The 21,565-nt window shown below is 37.2% G+C and overlaps 2 protein-coding genes across 10 annotated transcripts; one reads left to right on the plus strand and one right to left on the minus strand.

Moving 5' to 3' along the window:
- Positions 1-325: 325 nt before the first annotated feature.
- Positions 326-13,415, minus strand: LOC109864094 (arginine-glutamic acid dipeptide repeats protein-like). Of its 7 annotated transcripts, none has more exons than XM_020444984.1 (8): positions 12,834-13,415; positions 11,670-11,770; positions 8,437-8,796; positions 8,228-8,308; positions 3,602-7,139; positions 2,377-2,655; positions 1,710-1,905; positions 326-1,583 (listed from the first exon to the last, which is right to left on the minus strand). In XM_020444984.1, exons 2-8 carry the CDS (start codon positions 11,715-11,717, stop codon positions 1,514-1,516), a joined length of 4,572 nt encoding a protein of 1,523 aa, XP_020300573.1. In that variant the 5' UTR covers positions 11,718-11,770; positions 12,834-13,415; the 3' UTR covers positions 326-1,513. The 7 variants fall into 7 exon arrangements, with proteins under 7 accessions (XP_020300573.1, XP_020300574.1, XP_020300572.1 ...); XM_020444985.1 differs by having other exon boundaries at positions 8,437-8,778; positions 11,670-11,812; XM_020444983.1 differs by having other exon boundaries at positions 11,670-11,812.
- Positions 13,416-14,087: 672 nt separating this feature from the next.
- Positions 14,088-20,993, plus strand: LOC109864073 (valine--tRNA ligase). 3 transcript variants are annotated; one of them, XM_020444920.1, is made up of 18 exons: positions 14,088-14,443; positions 14,822-14,992; positions 15,084-15,211; positions 15,403-15,567; positions 15,648-15,849; positions 15,981-16,269; positions 16,369-16,493; positions 16,575-16,720; positions 16,786-16,987; positions 17,077-17,247; positions 17,353-17,474; positions 17,716-17,824; positions 17,923-18,198; positions 18,289-18,606; positions 18,695-18,850; positions 18,941-19,144; positions 19,266-19,541; positions 19,747-20,993. In XM_020444920.1, exons 1-18 carry the CDS (start codon positions 14,285-14,287, stop codon positions 19,960-19,962), a joined length of 3,435 nt encoding a protein of 1,144 aa, XP_020300509.1. In that variant the 5' UTR covers positions 14,088-14,284; the 3' UTR covers positions 19,963-20,993. The 3 variants fall into 3 exon arrangements, with proteins under 3 accessions (XP_020300509.1, XP_020300510.1, XP_020300511.1); XM_020444921.1 differs by lacking the exon at positions 14,088-14,443 and having other exon boundaries at positions 14,918-15,002; XM_020444922.1 differs by lacking the exons at positions 14,088-14,443; positions 14,822-14,992; positions 15,084-15,211 and having other exon boundaries at positions 15,417-15,567; positions 15,653-15,849.
- Positions 20,994-21,565: the final 572 nt, after the last annotated feature.

Here is a 21,565-nt window from a genome sequence, read left to right on the forward strand (position 1 = left end):
ATATTACTTAATAAAGATCTCGGTAATTATTGCAAATCTCGCAAAACGGTATAGAACTTTTTGACTCCTTCTACCTGCCTACGAGAGATGTTACACCAATTGTCGGACACCCTGTATATATGTACACAGCGCGTTAGGAGTTCGAAGAGTAAGCGCGGGGTCGGAGGACAAGCGGGGCGGTTGCTCGCTAACAAGCGCCGTACGAATCGTACGGTCCGCTTGTTCTCCGATCCCCGCGCCTACTCTTCGAATTCCTGACGCGCTGTGTACACACATACACACACAATAATAATAATATAAAACACATACAAATATTGTACTCACTTAAAAATTGTGTTTGATTTATTATACATTTTTTATTTATATTCCTTACTGGTATTTTTCTTTCTCTCTTCTATACTAATGACATCATATAAAAGCGCTTTGGCATTTGCAATTAAGGTCAAATTAAAAAGATAATCGATTCGCATTTGATGATACGCCAATAGTATAGAAGGTGTGATTTAACTGTGTAATATATCTAGGTTAAAAAACAGTTTACGTATCAATCTGTTTGTCGTGTATAAATCTTAATTTTTCTCTCCAAGAATGCCGCATTGATTGTACAGAGGAGTGCACCATATTGTGCGGCTGCAGGGAAAGTATTTCTCAGAAATTTCTCTTCTGGCTGCTTCTACTATCGCGCGCCGTTCTTCTTCGGTCTCCTAGTGGTTCAAGATTGAAGGAGAACGGCATGCGGTAATAGAGGTACCCGGAAGAGAAATTTTCGAGAAATACTTTCTCTGAAGCCGCACGGTATGGTGCACTCCTCTTGTACACTAATCGGCATGTATGTCCTCATTTTTTGAGAGATTTAAACTTGTAGCATACAGATGCTTTTTCGCGTTAAATTACATGCAAGCACTTGAATTGGCTAATCACAATTGAGAAATCACCCAATTGTCAAATCGCCGTTGTGCTATAGCGCGATCTAATCATAAAGAAAACCATCGTACGTCGCAAACCTTACCGAATTTTTTCAGTCAGTTGCTTCGGCGGGACTCGCGGATTTTTTGTTTACTTAATATTTTAAATATGTCTAGAAACGAAATGACTGACTAAAACAACCTTCGATGACTCGCGATTGTTCGAAAAATGAAGGCATACAATTCCGATTGGTTTATAGTACTAGGACTAAAATCATATATTTACATTTGCACGAATTACAATCGTTATTGCTGTATGTATACGTATGTGTACGTGCACATTACACATATACACACGCAGGCGCGCGCGCATGCACACTCATATATATTAACATTCGAAGATGTTTTACTCATGTATATTTTCGCTAATGATCTGAAAGACCATAAAAATAAATTTTATTGTAAGAGATAAGTTATAACAAGATTTTGATCAAATTTTTATCTCATTACTTTAATATTGTTTTATGTATCGCGATAAAACGATCAAGGCTGTTATGTATGTGTGTGTCTGTGTGTAGTATTTATCTATATATATATACAAATTGTGCTTATTGACGCGCTCCACGTGCGGCTTCTTCCAGTGCGCGAACTTTAAGTTCGCGATCACGCTGTTGTTGTCTAAAAAACACTCTTTATTAGTTTGTATAATTTATATATATATGTAATTCAGAGTAGTTGTTTTAAGCCAAAGCGTTATGCAACTATATTTTAGGCAAGTTGTGATATTGATTTCAAGGGACGAACCTTATATACTCCTCGTGATGAGCCATAAGAGACGCATGAGGAAATCTATCACGCTCCATCATGAGGTGTCGTTGCAGTTGTTCGTGGTGTGCTGCCATGTCCGCATATGGTCTTCCCAATAATTCCGCTGGGTGAAGCGCCAAAGCGGGATCACGTGGTATTAACCCGGGACGGGGATAATTGGCACCAGCCGCAGCTGTAAGCCGATGTCAAATGTTAAGAAAGAATAATGTGGCGTTAAAAAGAATCATAATTAGACGCACAAAATTACACACGAATTCTTTAGCTCACAATGAAGAAAGAGTGTGCAGAATTTGCAATGAGGTTTTCGACCACATCGACGTATGTGTCAGAATTATTTACTTTCTCATTTCCAAGCACACGCACACACGCACACTCGCGTCTATTCCTCGACAACACTCACTCGCACTTGCACCTGCGACGGTAATAAGCGACCAACCAGAGTCACAGAGTCGAGCAACCCGAAATTTGCAGACGTGCTCTGACGATATGTTGCAGAAAAAAGAAGAATCGCCTTGATAGGGGCAATCAATGAGAAACACACGAGCTGCCGAGCGACGAGGAATAAGCGCGAGCGGCGATTTCTTAAAAAACTAAGAAGCTTTTGAGGAAATTTAGAAGAAACATCCTGTGTGTAAGGACCTACCCGGCAGGGGAAATCCAGCCGCAGCTGCGGCAACTTCCTGCTGCTGCTGTGCTTGCTGTTGGGCCTGTTGCTGTCCCGGATGTAAGTGCAAGTGCGTATGCGCATGTGTATGCGCGTGAGTGTGAGCGTGATACTCGGGCGAGATGCCGGCCATTTGCAATCGGACCATCGGATCAGCGGCCAAAGCCAGTCGCTCTTCCAACTGGCCATGATGATGAGCCGCCACGGGATGGCCAGCCGCTCCGCCTGCTGGCCCCCCGCCGGCTGCAGTAGGAATCCCTAAACGCGACAGCGCTTCGATCAAATAACTCGAAGATCAGATACGATTCTCATGCCCGATTTCTTCATCTCCAGCTAACTATCGAATACAATCATACGACAAGATCATCCCTTTGAAATACTTTTGTTAAATGTAGATGGAGAGCTGAGGTTTAGCTATAACAGAGTTAACTGGCGCAGAAGAAATCGGCCATTTTTTTGTGTGTTAGATCTCAATATTTAATTCTAATATCGTATCTCCGAAATATGCTTGCGCCCTCATCTAATTCCATCTTCCTTCTTTGTGTAGCGATTTGTTTAACAATCTCTCTTTAATTGTATATTACTGAATCAACTTTAAATTTGAAAGATACCCCAATAAGCAAATTGTGAAAATATTGCACAAAAATGGCATCATGAATGACGAAGATTTTGCAATGATTGCACTAAGATGATTCGCCATAACGCAACAGTGTTGTCAAAATAAAATTTTGTAAATAATATTTGTCAAAAATTAGAAAAGAGTCGTTATGTATTTCCACAAGTATATACATGAATCACGTTGATTTTTTCGCATGCACTTATATTTCTACATGTTTTAAACATCACAAAGCTGAAATTTTTTTCAATTGTTGAACAATTTCTTTTTAAATTTAATTTTGCAAACATACTGCTAAGATGATTCGCCATATCGTTATTGCCAAAATATTATTTGGAAATTAATTTTGTAAACAGTTACAAATATTTTATAAAAGATCAATATTTTTACATCTATTTCTCAAAATATATCTACATAATTGCAAATAACAATTTTCATGCAAGATTTTGTCACATAATTTCATAAATGTTTTCTTATTGGGGTAAGAAATTTATATGTTCGAATAGATAATATAATGACGATAAAAAAACCAAAGTTCCTATTTCCACATTCGCTAAGATCTTAAGTGTTATTCTCGTTAAAAATTACCTAGCCTTTCTAGTCGTTCTCTCTCGAGTTGACTCGGTCCTGGAGGAGCTCCGTAAGCCAAACCAAACTGATGCAAGGCTTGAGGTGGTCCGGAAGGACCTGGTGCCAAACCAGCGGCGGCGTATCGACGGTGTATCTCCAACCAATGTGGATCAACTGGCGGTGCTGGCATTGGTCTAGGTGTACCTTTAAGTAACTCTTCTTTTAAACGATCATTCAACTCTCGTTCGCGCAACTCGCGTATTTCACGTTCTCTCTTCTCACGTTCTAAGTGTTCCAACTCTAGTCTCTGTGCTGCAGCTGCCTCGCGTCCATAAATGTACTGTAACATCGGATCGGGTGGAGCTGGATGCCTGGCAGGCGAGAAAGCAGCGTGAGGCCTTGCGTATTCCGACAACTGTCTCAACGCTGGAGTGTCCGCATATGAACCTGGACGCGTAGCGTATCGATCGTATGGCGAGACAATGGGTTCGAGAGGCCCACGACTAGGCGGTTTACACACCTCAGGTTGTTTCTCGGGCGTAGTCATTTTTCTAGCCTGTTGTGCTGCAGCAGCAGCACGATCGCGTTCCTCTCTTTCTCGTTCTGCTTGTTTACGTGAACGTTCTTCCCGTTTTCTCGCCAATTTAGAGTCTGGCACAGGTTTGAACATTAAATCGGTGCGAGTACACGAATTGTTCTCGCCACGATTCCAATGCCGAAGGAAAATTGCTGACTGCGATCGATGACATTCGGAATCCTCAATTCGTGGTTCCGGTGAAGGTCCTCGAGGACTTACGGGTTCTTCCGATTCGGTCTCCATGTCTTGCTCGATTTTCGGCTCTGACACGATTGGTGCCTGCTGTGGCTGCGGTGGTCGATGATGATGATGAACCGAATTCGAAGATGAAGTCAAACACGTAGCCGACACAAGCGACGGTTTGCGTTGGCTACTGTGTGATGAAGAATGACTATGAGAATTGTGAGAAGAGATTGTTAGAAGTTTTTCGTGGTGCATCGTCGTCGGTTGCTGATGCATACTTGACGAGTGATGATGGCTCGCGATCAGATTTTCGCTTTCTTCTCTGTTTGTAACGCTCGAACTGGTGCTGGCGTGATGTGCGGTCATCATCGTGTTGCTCTCCTGGCTTCGTTGAGGTGAGGGTGGCGGAATGGCGTGAGGCACAGGAGGTCCATAAGGATACGGCGGAAAAGACGGGTAACCCGGTGCGTATCCAGGATAAGCGTGGGGATGGTATGGATGCATAGCGGTAAAAAGCGAATGATGCATCAACGGATGATGTGGATGGAAGGGATGGGCCATGTGCGGGCTTGGCTGTTGTGCTGGATGCATAACTGGTTGAGGTATTGAACTTGGCGGTGGTGGTAAACTAGGTGTTGGTGTTGGCGTTGGTGTTGGCGATGCTGCGACTGGTTGAATTGGCGGTACCGTCTGACTTACCGGCTGCACGGAGTGCTTACTCGGCGTAGGTGGTTTACTCGCACCGTCTGGATCCTTTTTGATATTATCAAGACTCGGACCGGGGAAAGAAGAGCTCTGAAAGCCCGGTACTTTAACCTCTTTCAGGCTTTGCAAAGGATCAGGCTCTGGTGGTATGATCTCCTGTTTGATCTTCAAATTTTGTGGCTCCATTGGAGGAGTACTGGCCAAATTGTACATACCCACAGACTTATCAGGCAACATTCCGCTGGATTGTATTGGCTGAAATAGACTGCTAGGTTCTGGTCGTTCAGATTCGTTATTCTCGTTCGTACGTTCCGGAACGCGCTCTGTCATCATACGAGAATCGGGAACTCGACCGTCGCGTGTTCGTTCGCCTGACGATAACCGTTCGTCCGTCAATCTCTCAGCATTTCTGTTTTCAGATGACATCATAGTCAGACCGAGTGGTTGTGACGGCGGACTCGGCATAGGCGGCATCTGCGATATCTGACTGATTGGACCGCCTATACCGGTTGATACATTCTGCGAAATGTTGAGATTTAACGGCGGTGGTCCTGACATATTTTGTGGTAATGACTGTGCAGAAGGCAAGCTTTCGCCATGGCTGCGAAGGTTTGTTGGTCCCATACTCGTGCTTGGCGCCATTTGCGGCGGTATGTTTTGTGATAGATTTTGCGGCATATTTTGCACCGGCGGCGGAGGCGGCACATATTGCATGCTGAGACTTGTAGGTAGTCCTGCGCTGCTCTGTTGCTGACTGGGCGATATCACCGGAATCTGCGAACTTGGCATACCCGCTTGCGAACTTACGCTCGTAATAATACCAGGTATCTGTTGTGACAAGTTGCGGAGCGTAACTGCAGATCCGGTATCGTTTGGATTCGCTCCAATAGACTGTGCAGATGTGCTCAAATTTAACTGAGTCGGTTCAGGTTCTTTGCCCACTTCTTCATTGGACATTGTCGGTGACATAGTCGACTCAATCGGAACAGGCTCCAGTTTCAATGGCTGATTCATAGCCAGCGGAACGTCTTCCGCTTGGTCCTTACTCTGATCTATCGGTTCTTGATCTAGTAAAGTAGGAGGCTTCTTGTCTAAACCGTGTATGACTGGCACCGATATCGGTAGACTTTGTATCGCGGTTGGTACCGGTGTAGATGTCGGCGTTGGCTCGGATGGCTCTTCAGACGTTGTGATAGCTGGGCTGCTGATCGGTTCTTCTACACCGGTCACGCCGGCAACCGTTGGCGGTGTCGGTTGGTTCTCGTTGGCGTCACCTTCTGTTTCACGCTCTGGCTCGTCCATCAGGGAATTACTGTCGGTCGTGAGCGATTCGGACGGACTATCGGGCCGTTCGCTGCCGCGTTTTCGCTTCTGTACGTCCTTATCTTCCTCGGTACAGACGTCTTCCACCTGAATCGAGCGTTTTTGAGCTTTTTTCGGCGTATCTGCTTTGCCAGACTTCTTCTTATTTTTATCAGGTGTTTGCTGTTGCTGTCTATCTTGATCGGGCGTGTCTGTGCCACCTGTACGTCGCGGTCTTGCGGGTCTCGGTGTCTCTTTGGCTTTGTTCCGTGTGCGCATTCTACCGGGACTCTCCGGTGACTCTGCAGGCACTGGGCGAAACAAATATGGTGGCGCGGGAGGCAATTCTCCAGTTTTTTTCAGGTGTGTTCGACATTCCGCACAAAGCAACAGTCGATCTTTACCAGCTACTTGATAATCCTTCGAGCTACTAGAGAAGCAATGTTGACAAGAATGTGCAGCGCCGTTCGTATTCGTATCACGTGAATCGCTGTCTTCTTCCGAGTTATCGTCCTCTGTCACAGAACTGATTTCACCACCGGGATTGTGGCTGGCAGGTGTGCCGACCGGCACAGTTTCCGCTTCGGCTGCGACTTCCTTTGCGCTAATATTAGACGCCGGCGGTGTGTCCTTAGTAGGTGTCGGCACTTCGTCCTTAGGTGTGCCGGCACGTGAATTGCGCGTGTTACGAATTCGTCGCAGCGAACTTTGTCTGCGTCGTCGATGGGGCCGATTATTATTCGCAGCTGGCGTCTTCTTCCATAAATAATAGAACTCAACCAACTCCGGCTGCGCAGAAATCAAATATTTTATTGCGTCTTAAATTATCGTTTTGGCACAGTTGTTAAGTGCAAAAGACACGTTGCATATATTTGTATTACCGAAATAAAATCTAGAATAAAATTACACACAATTTATAGAAGCATTTTATTAATCAAAATAATCATTGTGTGTTGGTTCTTTTTTTCATATAGAAAAATTTAGTACACTTTAAGTTAAATCTTTTGGAAAACAAGAGATTTGTATAGATATACACATATATCGACATTTTTTCTATTCTCTAAATATTTTTTAATAATCAATTAATATTAAAAATTAAATTGGTACCAATGGAACTTATAAAATAAATATTAAGCTTAAATAGATATATCCAACTTTTATATATATACCTAACTTTTGTATTATTATATAAAAAAAACTTTATATCAAAGGCAATACACTAATCTTAACACATTCAAAATCGACTATAATCAATTAACTAAATTCTTCAAGCTTGCATAACCGATTACGAAAAAAAACTTAATATAATATTCACAAATATTGAACAAATGATATCGAATGTGTATTAATTCTGTTACAACATTCAAATAAAAATTATTGCAAAAACATGAAATTCTCTTTTTTCTCTAATGTCTAAAACAAAAACACGATATAGCTATAGTTAGCACGATGTAGTTACACAAAGTATTGCCGACAAAAAAATAAGAAATTTTCGAAATTTTGAAATAAATTTCTTCCGCGCAATATTTTGGTAGAAAAAAATTGAGAAGTTTACAGGTTTATCAAACATGTGAATTTACAACGGTTAACTTTTTTCTCAATTCTCACATGTATTCACACTTTCTCTCTTCCTCTCGCACTATATCACTACTTCTATTCTCGCTCGTATGTAAATATATAAAAAAATCTACACCATTTATAAAATGTTATATATATTACCTCGATAAAGTCGCGAATTGTTACCGTCTTAATATAATCTATGTCTTATATATACTTCTCTTATATTAGATGCAATAAGAAAAAAATAGTGAAGACAAGTACCGCACAATCCAATAAAGCGCAGCAGGTAAAACCTACAGTAAAGCAAATATCTTTACCGTATCCTTGTGAGGTAGAAGATCCTTCCGAATACGCGAAAAGTTTTTTCCGAACTGCCGTAGACCCTTGACGAATCGTTTCTGGGAAGAAAAAAGAACGAAAAGCATATTTAGTAGAAAAATGTCACATTTTTTGCATTGTGTTAAATCCAAAACTATACGCGACAAAACACAAACTTTAGAGAAAAGTAATAGAACAAACAACATACAGTTTCCTCTTCGGACCACTTCTTGTCGATGCCTTTCGGTACGGGACATTTGACGAGTGCCTGAAGCGCTCGGCCGGGATCATAGCCAGAATCGTGCAAGATGTCCAACGCGTTGATGGTAGTGTCGTCTCGTGATGCAGACACGCAACCATCGTCCGGAGACCCGCCGTCACACATGCCTGCAAATGCGGCCATCGAGCGAGCCGCCCTCAAGTACATAAGCAGATCTCCGTCCAAAGCCATGGCTGGTATCCATCTTAGCTCCTCTCGTTCCTTGGAGAATTCGGGATCGGGTGGCAGCTCTCCGGGAGGTATACCCGGCCGATACTCAGGCAAACGGGCCTGACAAGAAACCAACTCCTGTAAATTCCCAAAAATTCGGGATTGTGTGCGGTTAGCACCGATATAAGCAATGTAGTTCGTACACACATAACAACACCTATACTCCAGCCTTTCTCTCTCTCTCTCTCTCTCTCTCTTTCTCTCTCTCTCTCTCTCTCTCTCTTTCTCTCTCTCTCTCTCTCTTTCACACACATACGAGCAAACAATGTCCTTTATCAACTTCTCTTTCTTTAGATTTTCGCGAGAAAAGGACACGCGCGCTTATATGTGAATATTGTTGCACTCCGTGTTATAAAGATATATACAAAAGACAGACACGCGCGATAAACAATTTTACGTACAATGAGAGTAGTGTAACGACGAAAGTTGATGATAACTATATGTTAAAGAGATAGACGTGTTACATGTACCGATCAAATTGAAGGATGATGGAGTTATTTTTTGCATTAACAGAGACAAAATTTCAAACTAAACTTCAAACACGAGGAAAAAAACAAACGACAGGCAAGCAGATCTAACAATATATGTATTAATCACAGATATAAATGTTCGAAACATTTAAGTGAAAAAAAGAAAAAAAAAAGAAAAAAAAATTTCATTATAAGCGTCGATTATATAATATTTTAACACAAAAAGTTGATTGATTTTGTTTCTGTCTTTCATGCGTATATATATAATCACATGTTCTACATACTACTGGAAAGTTTGAAGTGAAAAACGCGGTATTGAATGCAAAACATTCCGCGTTAATAGCCTTTGTTCATACAGATGGTTCAAGTAAGCAATCGCGAATAATTATTGTATGTTGACAAGTACTAAACACTGCAAACTTGCAAGTTGATCCATGCGTTCGCGCGATAGTTTTAATTTGTTAATTATTTCACCGTGACTGAAAACCACTCTAAATTCTGAAAAAAATTTTGTCACCTTATGTCAACGAAATGATAAGATAAATATGCCAATAATTGAACTATTATTTAGTATTAATGACTAGATATTTATTAAAAGAAATAATTATAACAAAATATTTTTACATGGAAAGCTAAGAACTAATATTTAAAAATATTTTTAAAAATACTGAAAACATTGAGAATTGTCATGTTTACTATTTCTAATTATTTCTTTAATAAATGTCCGGCCATTGGTATGTAATAGTGCGATATTTATCTTATGCACGTATAATTTGTATTCATCTTACATGATCGTTTGCATAAAACGTATGTCCCACGTTTATAGAACAGTGTCGCTTACAAACAATTTACATTGTTTGCTTTATCCATATATTACACATATTGATCATAATCGCTCGTATGACACAACAAATATCATTGAGAGTTTAACGAATATGTTTCAAGCGTATTGCAGATAAAATAACGAAGTCCACATCCAGGAGCTAATTACGCATTCTTCGATTTCGACTGAAATTTTTCCGTTTCTTTTTTGTTCTTACAGTAGAACAATCTAAAGTATTTTTTTCAAATTGATGCTGAAAAATTTATACAATTTATAACATAACAGCTATTCCTGAAACATTTTCGGAGCTCTTTGATGCGTAATGCGTTAGTTGAACCATCAAAATCAGTATAATGTATCGACGATAATTTTATAACAAAGATATTTTTATATCTTGTAAAATTGTTCTTTTTTCTCTATCTTTATAGATATATAAAAACCGATCTCTTCACATTTACTCTTTTAGTTATTCAGTATCTTTTATTCGATAGCGCTTTAAGTTTTCTTCATGTTTTAAGTTCCATTCTAATTAGAAAACTAAATGTTTTTAAATTTAGTAATGAAGGCTCAACTCTGCCGCGGGGCTTTTGCAATACAGTTATTTTAGCAATATAAAATATAATTTTGTTTCGTACATTTCTTGCTGCTTGAATATCTATTAGTATTTCAATCGATCAAAGTAGCAAACATACAAATATAAACATAAAAGTTGCGTTAGAAGCTACAAAAAAATATTATATATGAAATATCGATTCTGAATAATTTTATCGATTTGAAAAAACTATAAAGCTGAATCTGTACACACACACGCGCGCGCACGCACACGCACACGCACACTTTACATCACTCAATTTCACCTCACATATAGATTAGATTACACATATACCATTATGTGTATATACATATGTACACGTATACATATATGTATACATATACGTATGCATACGTACGTACACATATATACAGTCTTTGTGACAATATTTCATCGATAAATTGTTTTTTTATCTGTAATACTTTCCCGAGACAGCCCGATACGCGTTCAAATATGTATACACATACACAACAACATCTATATGTTTACTTGACTTATTAATGTAAAGAGCGTGAAGATCTTCATCATCTTAAGTCCATTTTTTCTTTACGGTTTTTTCGTCTTTATCGTTTTCAGCAACATGCACACACACACACACGCGCACACACATACACGCGCAACTTTATATATAAATGAAAAAGTTGTACATAGAAGTACGTAAGAGAAATGCAATTTCTTGTCATATATGATGAATACAATAAAATATATATCTTTTTTCTCTATAAACACTCCGTGACAAGAGATCTTCGTTATCACAAGTTGAAGTCCCACATAAAGAACAAAAATTACTTTTGTTGTTATTCATATATCTGCGATAAATATTATAAATTGCACGTAACGTAATAAGTTGCATCGTTATATATAAACAGTGATCAATCAACGTGAGACGCTACAATGGATAACTGGTGATAATATTATACATTTGATCCACACGCCCCTTATTTTTGTAGAATAAATGTTTCCGCTACTAGCACATAACTTTGGGACTAGGCACATTATATGTATAGGATACAGTAAACAGCTAAGTAGCAAGAGAGAAATTTTGTGTGAGATATATTAGGCAAACCTGATGGGAAGGGCCGACACGTATCTCGCCCTGGGTGCCTGCTGACATCTCCCCCTCCTCCGAAGCCGCACTGTCTTTCTCCAGCGTTCTGAGGCTTTGACCTTTGGATTTTCAGTAAATTTCTATCATCCACCCCCTGAACCCTATGATTATGTCACAAAGTACGTTTGAGAAGTAATCGGACAACCAATTTACTGTTGTTTAACATGCTTGTCTTTAGGTTAAAGTTCTTTTACGAAACAGAAACGAGTAAGTTTTTAAAACGACAAAGAACACGCGGCGCTTTCTTTTGTGAAAAAAGAAAAACTGTTACCGTAACGGAACATCATTGCACAAATTTATGTAATGATGTTTTGGAACGCTCTTGATAAATATTTAAATCCATATATCGACATTTTTACTTTAGGAAAGATAATCTCGAACAAATCTTTAAAATAATGTTTGACAATAAATAGAAAGTTTTCGGAAATAAAGATAAACATAAGGTAAAATCTCATCGTACGTTTAAATCCTCTAATTCCTGCCAAGTTCTTTGGAAGGAGATAAAAGAATAAGCAAAATAAGTGAAAGTGATATTTTTAACGTAAGTACTTCTGCTTGTATAACCATCACGCGTATTATACTGCATAAATGAACTACTATAAATGTTTATATTCACATCTTAAATTTTCTCTCTGTTCACGCATTTACTCGTATGCGTGCGCGTATACTAACACAAGTAATGCACGCGCGCGCGCGCGCGCACACACATTCACGCGCGCGCCAATTATATATACATATATCTCTATACATATATTTATCTTTCTCTCTCTTACTCATTCTTTCTTTCTCGCTCTCTCTTCAAAGTGGGTTCAAGTCACGGTGAAAAACAACGAACAAGCTATACAAAATTCTAGAAATTCGCTTGGAAAGAACCGATCACGCAAGAATCGATGCTGAATTCTCGATCGTGGACAAATCGCAAGAAAAAAAAAGGGAGAACGTTCTCTCATTTCCCTCGTGATGATGGATCATTCAAGACCGCGCACGCGGATCGGATACTTTCGCGCAAGAAATCAAGATCGGATTGGTGCAAATTCTCGCGCATAATCATCGGCGCGAGACTTACACGACAACGATCAATGCAAAGACCAAAACAACTTAAGAGAACCGAGGACAACTTACCCGTTATTTCCAGGCAGCGGACCACTTTATGTGTATATGTGTGTGTGTGTGTGTGATATATATATGTATATACATATATCTTTCTCTCTCTCTCTCTCTCTCTCTTTCTCCTTCCGCTTCAACGACGTGCACGCGTCATCGTCTCTTCGTGAGGATGAGATACGCCGTTTCTCAGATTCATTTGACGCGTACTATTTGCCGACAACTCACAATAATACTACTGATTGAGAAACTCTTCGCGATGATTGCTTGTACAAAATCGCGGCGGAGGTCGTCAACGATCTTCGTCTCTTTGCAGCACATCAGTAATCACGAACCCAAACGCAGCAGCCATAATACAAGCGCACGCTAGCGACGCGACCAGGCGTACTCGAGAAGCAACATCGATTTCGAGATTCTTGCGAGACACTTCCATATACATATAAGAAATAGACTGCGCGTTACCTATCTTCTTTGTGAAGAAGGAATAGCCAAAACGCAGATAAGGATTGATGATTTTACTAGATAGAAAGTCTCTCAGGGAGGGTGCTTTCCAGATACGTATACAGGCAACACTGTGTAACACAGTGTCCACTGGTGTGAGTGAGACGCACTGATACGCTCTTTCTCACACTAATGGACACTGTGTTACACAGTGTCGCCCTGTGTACAAAGTTGGAAAGCACCCGGAGAGAGTTGCAAATTCGTAACGCCACAGTCGTTTCTGATTGGACAGAGAAAAAGCTGCCCACTGAACTATACTCCGTTCACTTTGAGAAAAGAAACCGGATGAACGAAAACTTGTCCGTTTTAAGAGCCGTCTACAATGGAGAGTTGTAGGCCGTAATAGTAAGAAATTGACCAATCACAGACAAAGTACAGAAGAATAATCGATTGTGATTTGGAGAAGATTTTAATTTTTTTGCTCCTACAGCTACTTGTTTCTTTTTATCAAATTTCAGTGAGTCTTTTGATTTGCTTTGTGTAAAGAAATCTCCTTTTTCCTGTGAGGTTTCTTCAATTGGTTGAGACCAAAACACAAGACCAAATAAAGGCATGTTTTGAAAACCGTGCGCCGTCTGGTGGAAAGCTACCGCTCTCCCACCAAACACAAATCAGTCATAGAATGGCGTATGGACTAACCGTTATAGGTCCAAGAGCCACAAGCGCACCAAACCAAACCTACTATAGAGACTCTTCCAAGCCTAATGTCAATCATAAGTTCCTAGAATGGCGTATGGACTAACTTAATTCGGTCCACTGAGCCAATTTTGCACCAAACCATACTATAGAGACTCTAATTTCCGGATACAAGCGTGGTTTCAGTTGGCTTCGTAATCTTCAAACATTGTTTCGTGAGCCGGTTTGTCATTCGATTCGGACGATCGCGTAGCTAAAAATCAATTGTAAGGACGAAAGTTTTCACTATAAATCCTAGCCATATCTTTTTGTGTGAAAGAAAAAATAGCAAAATGGTAAATCTGAAAAACGACGAAACTGTGATTGCGGGAAATAACCCGCAGAAAACAGTCAAGCAATTGCAGAAGGAGGCCAAGAAATTGGCCAAGTTGGACAAATTTCAAAAAAAGCAAGGGAAAATAGAAAATGAAAAATCAGTAAATGTAAAAGAAGTAAGTATGCGGTATTGATATGTTTTGAATCCAGTACAATGGATATTATTAAACTTTTTTAATATCCATATGGAGTCTAATCACACTATTCACTAAACAATCGTAATTATAGTTCAGAATGAATTTTACTTGGCCAAGAGATCTTGAATGTTCTAATACTTAGCATTTCGATTTGCGAATAATAGCGGTTACATATGTAAGAAAAGTAGTAATATTGTATAATTTTTTTATCCAAAAACATTACTAAACACAAAGAAATTTAGGAGTTTAATTAGCTTGAATTGTTAACAGAAGGAATATTATTGCATGTTTATCTGAATCAGTTATATTGGACTCTTTTACTATCCAAATTGTATTTAAAAAAAATATATATTTTAGAAAAATGATAAAAAAAAGGAAAATACATCAATTCTGTATACTATTAATACACCATCTGGGAAGAAGAAAGATATTACATGTCCAATGCCAGATGTGTATAGTCCCCAATATGTAGAAGCTGCATGGTATGCTTGGTGGGAAAAAGAAGGCTTTTTTAAACCAGAATATGGAGTATGTAAAAGTAAATGATTTACAAGAGAATATTTTTATTTATTTTGAGATAAAGTTCTGGATGTAGTGATATATTAAAATCTTATTTTAGAAAAAAGATATATTGGAAGAAAATCCTAAGGGAAAATTTGTGATGGTAATTCCACCACCTAATGTAACTGGTTTTTTACATCTTGGACATGCTTTAACTAATGCTGTAGAAGATGCTATTACCAGATGGTAAATGTTTTATAGGAACAAAATCTGGATATTTTATGGCTTTAAATAGTTTTATGTATATGACTACATATTGTTTTTTTATATATTATTCTTTGTCAATATAAAAGCTAAGAATAAAATTCAAGAATAAAATTAATAATATATGAATAAGATTAGAATTTAATGTATTTCTTAAATTGTAATTTATTTAGGAATCGCATGAAAGGTCGCACAACACTTTGGAATCCAGGTTGTGATCATGCTGGTATAGCCACTCAAGTAGTTGTAGAGAAGAAACTCTGGAAAGAAGAGAAGAAATCACGACATGATATTGGTAGGGAAGAATTTATCAAGAAGATATGGCAATGGAAGCATGAGTGAGTGTAACAAATATAACTTAGTAATATATATATAATTTATGTTGTATAGTATTATACTTATTTGAAATATGTTTCAGAAAAGGTGACAGAATTTATTTACAATTAAGAAAGTTAGGAGGTTCCTTTGATTGGAGTCGTGCTTGTTTTACAATGGATCCAAAATTATGTAAAGCTGTTACTGAAGCCTTTGTGCGTTTGCATGACGAAGGCATTATTTACCGCAGCAGTCGTTTGGTTAACTGGTCATGTGCCTTAAAAAGTGCGATATCAGACATTGAAGTAAGTATCATGTAAATATATTTATTTATTTCTAGTTTAAAAATGTTGTATACTTGACATTTTTTTATATTTACGAAACGTATAAGTGTAAAAATATAATTAAAACAATATTTAATATTTAATAAAAACAGGTTGATAAAAGAGAATTAACCGGTCGAACCTTGCTTTCTATTCCCGGTTACGAAAAGAAAGTAGAATTTGGCGTTTTAATATCTTTCGCTTATCAGCTCTTTGATGTGCAAGACAAAATAATTGTTGCAACTACTCGTGTCGAAACTATGCTGGGAGATACCGCTGTTGCGGTGCATCCGAACGACAGTAGATACAAGCAATACATTGGAAAATATGTGCAACATCCATTCTGTGACAGACGTATACCAATTATAGCAGATAAATTTGTTGACATGAACTTTGGTACAGGTAAGTTTTTATGGCGCGATAAACTACTGAAAGCGATCAGTGAAAGTGGGACAATTGCGAAAGTAGACTGTGACTGATGGAACTTTTTTTTCTTTTAAGGTGCTGTCAAAATCACGCCAGCTCACGACCCGAACGATTACGAAGTAGGAAAAAGGCACAATTTACCATTTATAAATATTTTAGACGATGACGGAAATATCATTGGAAATTATGGAAAATTCACGGTATCAGTAGTTTTTCTTTTTCAAAATATCGTATGTATATTGAGATAAAAAAATGTGCACGTCAAATAACTTTTTATTTAGGGAATGAAAAGATTTGAAGCTAGAGTAGCCATTATTGACGAACTGACAAAAAGAAATCTATTGATTGATATAAAAGATAACCCAATGGTGATTCCTATATGCAGTCGATCCAAGGACGTCGTGGAACCTCTTGTAAAACCGCAATGGTAAGTGAAGGTGTCACTTTCTTTTTTAGAAAAATATTCCATATTTTTGTTTTTCTCACAACTAGGTACGTTAGATGTGACGAAATGGCTGCTCGAGCTAGAGATGCAGTGAGCACGGGTGAGCTGAAAATAATTCCAGAACAGTTCAAAAAAACTTGGTACATTTGGATGGACGGTATCAGGGATTGGTGTATTTCGCGTCAGCTGTGGTGGGGCCATCGCATTCCTGCTTACGCGATTAAATGCACTAATTCTCATGCAAACAAAGTAATTTTTAGTGATTTCCGACTTGCTTTAAAAAATTGCGGCAAGTTGTTTCAAACTTATACATTAATTAATGTTTTTTTTTTATACAGATAGATGAATATTGGGTGAGTGCACACTCCGAAGTTGAAGCCAAAGAAAAAGCAGCCAAAAAACTAAACGTTGATATAAATAGCATTATTGCAGAGCAAGATCCGGATGTATTAGACACTTGGTTCTCCTCTGCTCTCTTTCCTTTTTCCGTGTTTGGCTGGCCAGACAAAGTATGTGTAGTGCAATTTGTTTTTGATTTTTTTTTTCAAGAAAGTAAACATTGCTTAGAAAAAAAGATAAAACAAAATTAAATATGTTACATAACGTTTTTTTAGACTCCTGAACTTAAGGCATTCTATCCTGGAACACTTTTGGAAACTGGTCATGATATATTATTTTTTTGGGTTGCCAGAATGGTTTTCATGGGCCAAAAACTTTTGGGTCAACTGCCTTTCAAGTATGTCACGAACTTGTGCTATTCGTTTTACGTAGTAAAACAACAATGTTTGCGTTATGATACAATAAAACATATTTTGCCACTGAAAAAGACCCACTTCAAAGGTCAAAACGTTTGGCATTTAAAGGTCTATTATACATGAACATCGTGTATTCTGTCTTGTATTGGCTTCTATTTACTATCTTTGATCATTTCATTTCAAGTCTCTATTTCTTATTTCTTATTAAAACATTTTTTATAGGGAAGTATATTTACATGCGATGGTGAGAGACGCTCATGGGAGAAAAATGAGCAAATCATTAGGAAATGTGATAGATCCTATGGATGTAATTAGAGGAATATCTTTAGAAGTGAGTGCAAAAACGATTTTTCAATTTTTAACATATTTTTTCTTGTGTCATATTGCAAATTGTATACTGAAACGTTTTCTTTTGTTTTTGTTTTTTAGGATCTCCAGAAGCAATTGCTGGATTCGAACTTGGATTTGAAAGAGTTAGAACGAGCTCGAGAAGGCCAGAAGCGTGATTATCCGCAAGGCATTCCTGAGTGTGGAACAGACGCTTTGCGATTTGCTCTTTGCGCTTACACCACTCAAGGTCGAGATATAAATCTCGATATACTCCGTGTGCAAGGGTACAGATTTTTCTGTAACAAAATATGGAATGCCACCAAATTTGCTCTTACTTATCTCAGACCTCAAGTAAAACATGATACAAATGATACCGTAAGTTTCGAACTAAGGTTTAAGAAGATCGATTATTCTCATAAAAAAAAATCGTTGAGTGCAATAAACACAACAATTGTGATATAACAGGTTGGAGATGTTCAATGGTATCGGAAAACTTTAAGCGAATCATGTGTGCAAGAATCGCTGAATAACTATCTGGCGGATTATCCATATCTCGACGGTTACACACCTTCGCAACTCGATTCGATTGTTTACCGATCAATGAGAGACTTAAATATTAATTTCATGCTTCATCCACATCTTGAACGTTGGTACAATCATATATCAACGTTCACGAACGAAGAGAAAGCTGCACTTCGTGCGGAGCAAAATAAAATAATACCGCAACTTAATTTATACAAGTGTCAAAGGAATAACGAACGAAGTGACGACGAGATATTTGAGGTAACACTCTACTCGATATGTAAGGCATATATGTTTCCTGAAAAAAGTGAAAACATTGATCTCATCACGTATGTATTTCTTATAATAGTTAAGTGGAAATGAGACTAATGTAGATTTGTGGATGCTTTCACGAGTGAGCCATGCCGCCAAGACCTGTGATGAAGCAATAACGCAATACGACTTTGCCTTGGCTACGTCTACTTGCTACAACTTATGGTTGTACGATTTGTGCGATGTTTATTTGGTTAGTGTAACCAACAGCTTATAACAATTGATACACGCAAAACAAAAAAAAACCTTCTGTAAACAAATAACGCATAATTTATATTTCCAGGAATATCTTAAGCCAATATTTCAAAGCGAAGATGATGTGGCCAAATCAACGGCGCGAAAAGTATTATTTAAAACAATAGATGTAGGACTGCGTTTACTGAGTCCGTTTATGCCGTTCATAACAGAGGAACTCTACCAACGTTTACCTCGCAAAAGAATGACGTATCCGAGTATATGTGTGAGTCTGTATCCGGACTGTGCTGAGGTAATTGTTAATTTCAATTAAATAAATCAACTAAAAATATATATATATATATATAAATCAAAATATGTATAAAATATTCAAATTAATATTTCATAAGCATAACGTTTTTTGATACATTCAGTGTCATTGGAGAAATCAAGAGATCGAAAAAGACGTCGATTTTGCGCTAAAAGTAGTTAAGCACATCCGATCTACACGCGCTACTTATAATTTGCTCAATAAAATAAAAACCGAAGCGTTTGTCGTGTGCACCGATTCGTCTTTGAAGAAAAAGATAATACAATACAAGTTACTCATAGACACTCTCGCATATTCTACTCTTAGTATGGAAAAACCGCTAGCAGGATGTGCTATCATCACTATAACTGATAAGGTTCAAGTGCATCTCTTACTTAAGGTAATTAACAAGTATATATTTTTTACACATTTACGTTTTAATCATTTGCTGCGTTCAGTAAAACAAAGCTGCTTTGTTGCAATTAAACGTAATTAGCTTTTACTTTTAGAACTAACGGCGAACATTGACAATTCAGCTCAATTTTGCTGAACGCGGCCATTATATATAAATATACACTTATATTAATATATACTTCAATTTAAAGGGTTCAATCGACTCAAAAAAAGAGCTAGAGAAACTACAGAAAAAGGAAAGACAATTGATTGAAACTATTCAGAAGTTGAAGCAGGATTTAGCTGTACCCGATTACGATATAAAAGTACCTCTTGATGTTCAGAGGAACAACACAGAGAAACTGGCAAACAGCGAGGGCGAATTGCAACGAATAAATGATGCAGTAATGTTATTACGAACAATGTAGAAAGTAAATACGATAAAATTTTATCATAACATTTTCATCCATTATCGTATAAGTTACTTATTTATTAAACAGTTTAACAGTAAGTAACTTATTTATTAGCTTATTTAAAAAAGGCAAACCGAATTTAGTTAGACACAATTATGCTTTTGTCTCTTTTTTTTAAAGGAGATAAATTCATTACTATAAAAAAATTGTTGAAAGTAAAAATATTAACTAAGAATTTAGAGGAGCATTTTTCTGTTCGTTTGTTAGTATTCATGACGAAAATGATCGAAATTCGATCAAAGTTTCTATTTTTTATTTAATATGCGTACATGTATTATATAATTCAATAAAAATATATTTTATCACACATACAAAACAACAGATGAGGTTGCATTGTGATCCTTTGAATTCTTAGTTACGATTCACACACATACACATCACTGTCTGTGACATATGTATGTACGTGTATGACACCATATGTCGTGTACACAGTAAAAAGGAAATGATAATAGTATTAAAGTTTTCTTTTAAAACCGTTTCCTTCGTATATACAAAGCATTATAAAATATTAGAAAAGTATGTACTATATATATATATATATATATATATATGTGTGTATATATATATATATATAATATATATTATATTGTAATTTAAATACATGACGCGTGAGGATTGAGGAACAATGCGCGGCGCGCATTTTATATATCATACTTAGAGCAGTAGTTTCCAATATGTAATACAATACGAAGGAAATAGATATACACAAATAAATAAATATAATGTTCCATAAAGTAAAAGTTTAATTTCTTGCATTAATTTATTATATAAAGCATTGCCAATAAATCTGCAACAATCGTTAAAATTGATATACCCAATATCTAACAATAATAATTTAACAATTAGTATTAAACTGAGAACCTCAGGGCTCTTGAGTCTTTAAACTTAGTCGATGAATATAATTGGTCGTATAGAGCCGTTCGCTGGATGTTTGTGCGGAAGAAATGTCTATATATGTATATATATACACGTTTGCATATATATAAACGAATTCACATTTTTCATGTGAGTTTTTGTATATATATTTAGACATTTCTTCCGCACAAACATCCAGCGAACAGCTCTATACGACCAATTATATTCATCGACTAAATAATAATTTAAATAATAAAATTGTATTCGTTTTCGTTTTTTTACTATCTGCACTCGTTCTTAGCGCTAGTTGGTTACGATTCTAAATGGATATTTGGTACGATTGGTTTTTTTTTATAAAATAATACTCGCATAATTGAGTATTCAGTGAAAATTTTATAATTAAAAATTTATATATATAATATTAACTTAGAGATTGTAAGAGAGAATATAACAGTATTATGCAACATAAAGTACTGTTATTTTTATAATTACAGTGTTTTTTGCGGCTTGACATTTTAATTATGTGTAATAATTGACATTAAAATGTAGAATTACAAATGTGGAATTCAAATGTTGTGTTGCTTCAAATTGATACATCATCTTCTTGAGTCCTTTTGTTTATATATGTACAACTTTTTTAAGTTAAAGATATATATATATATATATATATATATATATATATAAAACAATAACATAATATTTT

This window comes from Pseudomyrmex gracilis, unplaced genomic scaffold, assembly GCF_002006095.1.
Source record: "Pseudomyrmex gracilis isolate BER0280 unplaced genomic scaffold, ASM200609v1 scaffold_17, whole genome shotgun sequence".
In the NCBI taxonomy this organism is placed as follows: Eukaryota; Metazoa; Arthropoda; class Insecta; order Hymenoptera; family Formicidae; genus Pseudomyrmex; species Pseudomyrmex gracilis.